Source organism: Equus quagga, chromosome 13, assembly GCF_021613505.1.
Source record: "Equus quagga isolate Etosha38 chromosome 13, UCLA_HA_Equagga_1.0, whole genome shotgun sequence".
In the NCBI taxonomy this organism is placed as follows: domain Eukaryota; kingdom Metazoa; phylum Chordata; class Mammalia; order Perissodactyla; family Equidae; genus Equus; species Equus quagga.
In genome coordinates, this window is record NC_060279.1 from 51,842,344 (window position 1) to 51,848,895 (window position 6,552).

The 6,552-nt window shown below is 54.0% G+C and overlaps 2 protein-coding genes across 2 annotated transcripts in view; both read left to right on the forward strand.

The window, feature by feature from the left end:
- MMP2 (matrix metallopeptidase 2) overlaps positions 1 to 3,833 on the forward strand; it is a 25,790-nt gene extending 21,957 nt beyond the window's left edge. Inside the window, exons 12-13 of the mRNA XM_046681701.1 lie at positions 1,357 to 1,466; positions 2,915 to 3,833. Of these exons, the coding sequence (XP_046537657.1) occupies positions 1,357 to 1,466; positions 2,915 to 3,018 (214 nt within the window). The 3' untranslated portion in view covers positions 3,019 to 3,833. The remainder of the gene's footprint in view (positions 1 to 1,356; positions 1,467 to 2,914) is intronic.
- Positions 3,834 to 5,980: 2,147 nt separating this feature from the next.
- LPCAT2 (lysophosphatidylcholine acyltransferase 2) overlaps positions 5,981 to 6,552 on the forward strand; it is a 63,175-nt gene continuing 62,603 nt past the window's right edge. The window contains exon 1 of the mRNA XM_046683091.1: positions 5,981 to 6,253. Within this exon, the coding sequence (XP_046539047.1) occupies positions 6,083 to 6,253 (171 nt within the window). The 5' untranslated portion in view covers positions 5,981 to 6,082. The remainder of the gene's footprint in view (positions 6,254 to 6,552) is intronic.

Consider the following 6,552-nt stretch of genomic DNA (forward strand, 5'->3'; position numbering starts at 1 on the left):
AGAGGGACTTTGGCTGTCGCCAGGATGGCACTCAAACACAGACCTGTCTGGAAAATTAGTACCACGAAGGCAAGACCTTACATTGTTTACTGCAATATCCACAGGTACATAGTGGGAGCTCATTAAATATTTATAGAATAATGAATAGGTTGAGTGTAAGTGAAGAAGCGAAGGAATCAAAATGACCCCAGCATTTAAAAAGGTGTCCCCAGGGGCCAGCCTGGTGGCATAGTGGTTAAGTTTGTGTGCTCTGCTTTGGCAGCCCAGGATTCACAGATTCAGATCCCAGGCGCGGCCCTACACACCGCTCATCAAGCCATGCTGTGGTGGCATCCCACATACAAAGTAGAGGAAGACTGGCACAGATGTTAGCTCAGGGCCAATCTTCACACACACACAAAAAGTTCTCCCTCAAATTAAAAAGACCGAGGTTTTGGCAGCAAGGAAGAAGAATATGCCAACTAATACTCAAAGTATTAAGTCGGACTATCCATGTCCTGCCAAGTTAAAGGCAGGACCGAGGATCACTATGCACCCTGAGAGCTGCAGCCGGCACTGAGGTGGCAGGAGGTCCATCCGGTGACCAGCAGGACTTGGACTCATGCGCCACCTTGCACTGTAACCTCGCTGTCCCAGCCAAGATCATCTCCCAGGATGTGGACTGTCATCTCCACTTGATGGATGAAACAGCAGCAATTTGTCCAAGCCCCCCAGTGAGAGAATGATGGGTGGGACCCCGTCCCTGGGCTCCCGGTCCAGTGCTCCTCATTCTGCAGTGCGGATCAGAGTTTGTAAGGGAAGTAATATTTCCTAAACGCCTACCAAGTACCAGATACGGGGGTGGGCACTTTGCATATGTTATTTTATTTCATATGTACATTAATTAAACCATTAAATTAAACACAACCCCATCTTGCAGCTGGTAAAATTGAGGCTCAGAGAATCCTTTCAGCCCTGGAGCCAGGCAGGCCTGGTTGGCTGCCACTGAGGAGCTGGGTGCCCTCTTTAAGCCTCTGGTCTGTTGAGTGGGTATGATGGTAATAACTGTGTCATACGATTGTCGTAAGAGTTGAATGAGAAAGGACGCTTGTGGAAAGTGGTTGACACACTGCTTGACCGTTAGCAGTAATTGCAAGCTTTTATGAGACTCGAAGGTCACATAACTAGTGAGTAGTGCAGTTGGGATTCCCAGCCAGGTCTGATCCCTGCCCCTGCCCTCCAGCCGGCTGCCTCCCTGAAGGGCTGAGTCTGGTTGCCCAGGCCCACCCAGGAGCCATCAGCCGGGCCCTCCCATCCCGGCTGGGAGGGCTGGCCGTTAGGAAGGCGTGCCAGTTTACCACGTCCGTTTCCTTGTAGATACAATGAGGTGAAGAAGAAGATGGATCCCGGCTTCCCCAAGCTCATCGCGGACGCCTGGAACGCCATCCCCGATAATCTGGACGCCGTGGTGGACCTGCAGGGTGGTGGTGAGCTGCCCAGGGCTCTGTCCGCTTTCTAGGACTCCCGCCCCCAGCCCAGGGCCCTGCTTCTCGCAAGCACACACTCCCTCTTTGTGCAGGGAGGCAGGCGGCCCTGCGGAAAACAAACCAGCCCCTTCAGCCCGGGGCTGGGAAGGCGTCCAGACCCCTGACCTCTGCTCACTCAGCCGGCTTCAGGCAGTAAGACCCAGAAAGGCCCCTCACAGCTGCAGGGCCTGGAGCCAGAAGGGGGAGGGCGGGAGGGCGGGAGGCCTGCCCGGGGCCAGGAGCCTGGGCTCTGTGCCTTGGATTCATTCTGGGGTTTGCTCCAGGCCCTTTTGGGTTCCACAGGAGGCCTTGTGACTGCCTCCCAGGAGCAGAGGGCTGGCCCCATCTGAGACAGGACCGACTCTGTCATGCCCCATCGCTGACATGGCAAAGACGCCCCACTCAACTCCTTCTGCCCTTGCTGAAGAAAACACAACCAGGATCCTCAGGGATAGAATTTGGAGTTGGAAAGCCATATTCTTGAGGAGGCTTCTGTGAGCTCTCCAGGCCCCTGGAAATGAGTCCAATTTGGCTTTTTAGAGGAAATGTCAATGAAATTCCACAAAGACTTTTTTGAGCCCCTGTCATATGCTAAACACAAGGCCCCGACTTCCAGTGACTGAAGGTCTTACATGTCCAAGAAAAAGCAGTTTACAATCAGGTGCTAGGTTAAGGATTATCCACAGGAATAAACATCTATTGAGCAACTACTAGGTACTGGGTTTTAAAGGAAGTAAATGAGCTCATGGTTGTCAGGAATCACAAATTGCAAAGCCCATAGGGGCCAGGCTGGTAGCACAAATGAGTGAAGCAGGCAAGGAAGACAATAGGGAATAGTGGGGTCTGTGGTGAGCCAGAGAACACATGGCTCATTTTCAGGGGATACTTGCTTCTCTGCTTCTGATGACTGCTGCCCTGCAAGAACAGTCCTGTGTTATTAGATATTCTAGCTCTTTTAAAAAGAGGTAAGAAATCTGTATTTTTATCTGAAATTTCTAGATGTCGACATGTTGGCAACTTAGAATTCAAAGCAAAACAAAACAAAAAACTTGTATGAGCCAAGTAAAACCCGTCTATGGGCCTGATAGGACTAGCAGCCTCCTGGTTTGCCACCTCCAGTATGTGGAAGGTGCTTGTGCTCAGCAGAGTACTGTTTATTTATATTATTAATAGCATATATTATCTAATTTAATCCTGACCACAGCCCTAAGAGGTTGGTCTCTTTATCCGCATCTTAAAGATGAAGAAGCAGGCACCTAGAGAGCTTACTTCCACAGCCATTTCCCTTCCTCCAGTCTCTGGCTTCACTCTTCTGCCCCACGGCAGGCGGAATCTCCTTGCTCCCAGGAACTTTGTGCCGTGATGTCTGAGGTTGAGGTGGTCAGAGCCTCTCCTCTTTCTCGTCCCAGGTCACAGCTACTTCTTCAAAGGTGCCTATTACCTGAAGTTGGAGAACCAAAGTCTGAAGAGCGTGAAGTTCGGAAGCATCAAAACCGACTGGCTGGGCTGCTGAGCTGGCCCCGCCTCCCACAGGCCCCGCCTCTCCATCGCCGCCTGCACACCGGGCCCTGCTCAGCAGGGAAGGACCCGGATGGGCCTGGCAGCCCTCAGCTCTGTTAACTGGCCTTCTCATCTCCACCTGGTAATTGAAGAATCTGGAGAGTGGCTCTGCCCTGTGCCCAAGGAAAGGTGCTGATTCGTACCCCTCCCAGGGGCCCCTTCCCCCTCCCTGTGCCAGCAGCCCTCCAGAGCCACCCGCAAAGAGATGCTTTGATACTCTCCCTGCAGCCCTGCCTTGGGCTGCCCTGGTGCTGCCACCCTTCAGGCTCTTCTCCCTCCACAACCTTCTATGGCTTACAGCACCTTCGGAGCCAACAGAGACTGTCTCAAGAGGGCACTGGTGGCCCGACAGCCTGGCCTGGCACGGGGCAGTGGGATAGGGGAGTGGCCCGATGGCCACCCCAGACACCTGGCTTCTCACTGCCGCTGCCTTAGAACCTCCCCTATGTTAGCAGTTCGCTTTGTATGCACTTTGTTCTTTTCTTCTGATCTTTGTTCTTTTCTTCTGATCTTTTTCACTTTTCCACTTTGAAACTGCATTTCCTGACCGAGGACTCAGGGCGTCCAAAGTCACTGCACGACGCCTCTCAGCCCACATCGTGAAGGTTCCCTTGTTCACTCGATTCAGTGTGTCCCCGCCCCGTCACTTCCTCCACTGGATGGAGGAGAACCAAGCCATGGCTCCCCGCTCAGCCCTCCCCTCCTCTCCCTTCAACAATTCCCCATGGGAAATGTCAACAAGTATGAATAAAGTATGCCACCAATGGAGTGGCAGTGTTTGCCGGTTGTTTGCTGAGAGCCGAGGGAGGGTGCAGCCCCCCTAGGAGAGCAAACATAAGATGGCTAAATCTCTGCACCCCGCAGGGCACAGGTGACATTTGCTGGAAAGGTCAGAGCTGCCCAAATAAACAGCAAGAGCCCTCGGGGTGGCTGAGCTGGAGTCCATCTGTCCTGTGGAAAGAGCCCGGCCAGAGCGCGAGTCTGTTACTTTAACCGCAGGGTCTTGTTCAAGGGTCCCTTACCCTGAAACTCAGTGTCACCACTGATGATGATACCGATTCTGACGCTGCTACTAATGACAATGAACCACAATAACACCTTTAATAAAGTGCTGCCACGCTCCCTGCACTTTACGTGCATCACTTAATTTAAGCTTTATAGCAACCTAAAGAGGGGAGGCTATTATTAGCCCAATTTTTATTGGTGAGGACACACACCCAGAGAAAAGTGATTTGCTCAGGGTAGCAGAGCTATGGGTAACAATCTGAGTCAAGGTCAAAGATGACCTAGAGGAGGAGCTTTAGCCCGCAGCCCAGAATCGCCATCGGCAGCATTACGTGCCACCACCCACAATGCCGCCCTAAGTGAACACAGCTGGGAGGGGCGGGTGTGCGCTTTCTAAGCACAGCTTCCACTAATGGGCAGGTTCCTTGCTCCTCTTCCCCCCAGAGGGCCTAATCCCCTACCCCCTCCTATAAGAAATTTCGGAGCTGCTGCAACATGCGTTTAAGGTCTGGAAGTGTTTTCAGAGGCCCCTTCTGGCTCTGACGGTCTGCTGCTTCAGGCGTCTCATGGTGGAGCTGGTCAGGAAGGGGGCGAGGAGTGGACAGGACTCTCTGGAGGTGACTTTGGTGGGCCCAGAGTCATCTTTTCTCCTCCTGTGGCCTGCCCACTGTCTCAGGTCCCTGCGGACCCTGGAGAGGCAGCTTTGTGTGCAGGTTTATGGCTAAGAGCCACAAGGGTCTGCCAGCCCCGACTTGATCCATGAGGCTGGGGGAGCTTCATGGCTGTAATACACTGTCATTAAAGCGCTCTGTTCACTGATAAAATTCAGCTGCTCCACAGAGTAATAGTACCTAAAAGGTGCCATTTCTTGAGTGCTTTTCTGTGAACACTAAACACGCCTTATTTTATTTAATATCACTACAACCCTATGGGGGAGGAATTCATCTTTTCCCCTTCCTAGATGAGGATACAAGCTCAGAGAGGTTAAGCGAGTAGCTGAAGGGCACACGTCTATCTGGCAGGGTTGGCATTCTGAGATCCTACAGTGGGTAAGTTTGAAGGAGCAACTGTCCCAGGGTCCAGACACAGATTCCCACCGTGGCCTCCAGCCCGCTGTAAGCAGTGATCAGCATCGCCATCCTCTGCTTCTCAGCCACTCAGGGCTTGACTAGTGGTCTCAGGTCCTGGGAAAATCCCTCTCCTCCCCCTGCCCAGCCACCCAGATAGGTCCAGACAGGCCCTTGAAATTTCTCAGGGTGAAATGGAGCCACAGCCCAAGTTATTTCCCTTTTAGGGGCCCGGTTCCTCATCTAGGAAGGAGGGCAATAGCTGTTTTTGCCTTTTTCTAGTAATACCTGAATTTCCCTTTGGAGAACCATCTCCCCACTGTCAATCCATGTTGTGAGCTAAACAGATTTCACTCCTGGTATCAATTTCAGCTGTAACTGACAAACATCCACCTCAAACTGGTTTGAGCAAAAACAAAACATACGCCAGAAATCAAACACATAAAATAAAACCCACCCCGGATATATTAACTCACTTTAATGGAACAGCCTAGGGATTGCTCCTGGAGTTGCTGGATTCAGGTTCTGTTTATCCAAGTTCTGTTTATCCACGTTTTACAGAAGGGGGCAACTGAGGCTCACGGAGACAGTGATGTGGCCAACGTCACTGAGCCAGTAAAAGAGATTGGTAGTCCTGGTCGGCCTGACCCTCAGGCCGAGACTCTGCCTAAACTCTCACTGGGGGGGCGTTGCTCTGTAGCAAAGACATTCGCTTCCAAGGGGCGGAGCTATGTTGCCAAAGAGGAAGAGCCGCATACCTAAAAGGGTGGGGCCAGCGCTCAGGGGGTGGGGCCAGGGCCTGGGTTCCGAGCCGGAGGGGCGGGGCGAGACCCGGCTCTTTAGGTAACTCCGGCGCCTGCGCAGCGGCGCCTCTGCCTGGGTTCCCGGGCAGCTCCCGCTCGCGCCCGCCGCTAGCTCTGCGTTGGTCCAACGCCCGGCTTGGCCATGAGCAGGTGCGCAGAGGCGGCGGCGGTGGCCGCCACTGTGCCAGGCGCGGGCGTCGGCAACGCGGGGCTGCGGCGGCTCATGGTGCCCCGCCAGGCGTCCTTCTTCCCGCCGCCCGTGCCCAACCCCTTTGTGCAGCAGACGCGGATGGGCACGGCCAGGCGCATCCAGGTGAGGCGCGTGGGTCTGGGAGCGGAGCCAGATCCAGGTGAGGATCGTGGGTGTGAGAGAGGGGACGGATCCAGGTGAGGGGCGTGGGTCTGAGAGAGGGGACGAATCCAGGTGAGGGGCGTGGGTCTGAGAGAGGGGACGGATCCAGGTGAGGGGCGTGGGTCTGAGAGAGGGGACGGATCCAGGTGAAGGGCGTGGGTCTGAGAGAGGAGGCGGATCCAGGAGAGGGGCGTGGGTCTGAGAGAGGAGGCGGATCCAGGAGAGGGGCGTGGGTCTGAGAGAGGAGGCAGATCCAGGAG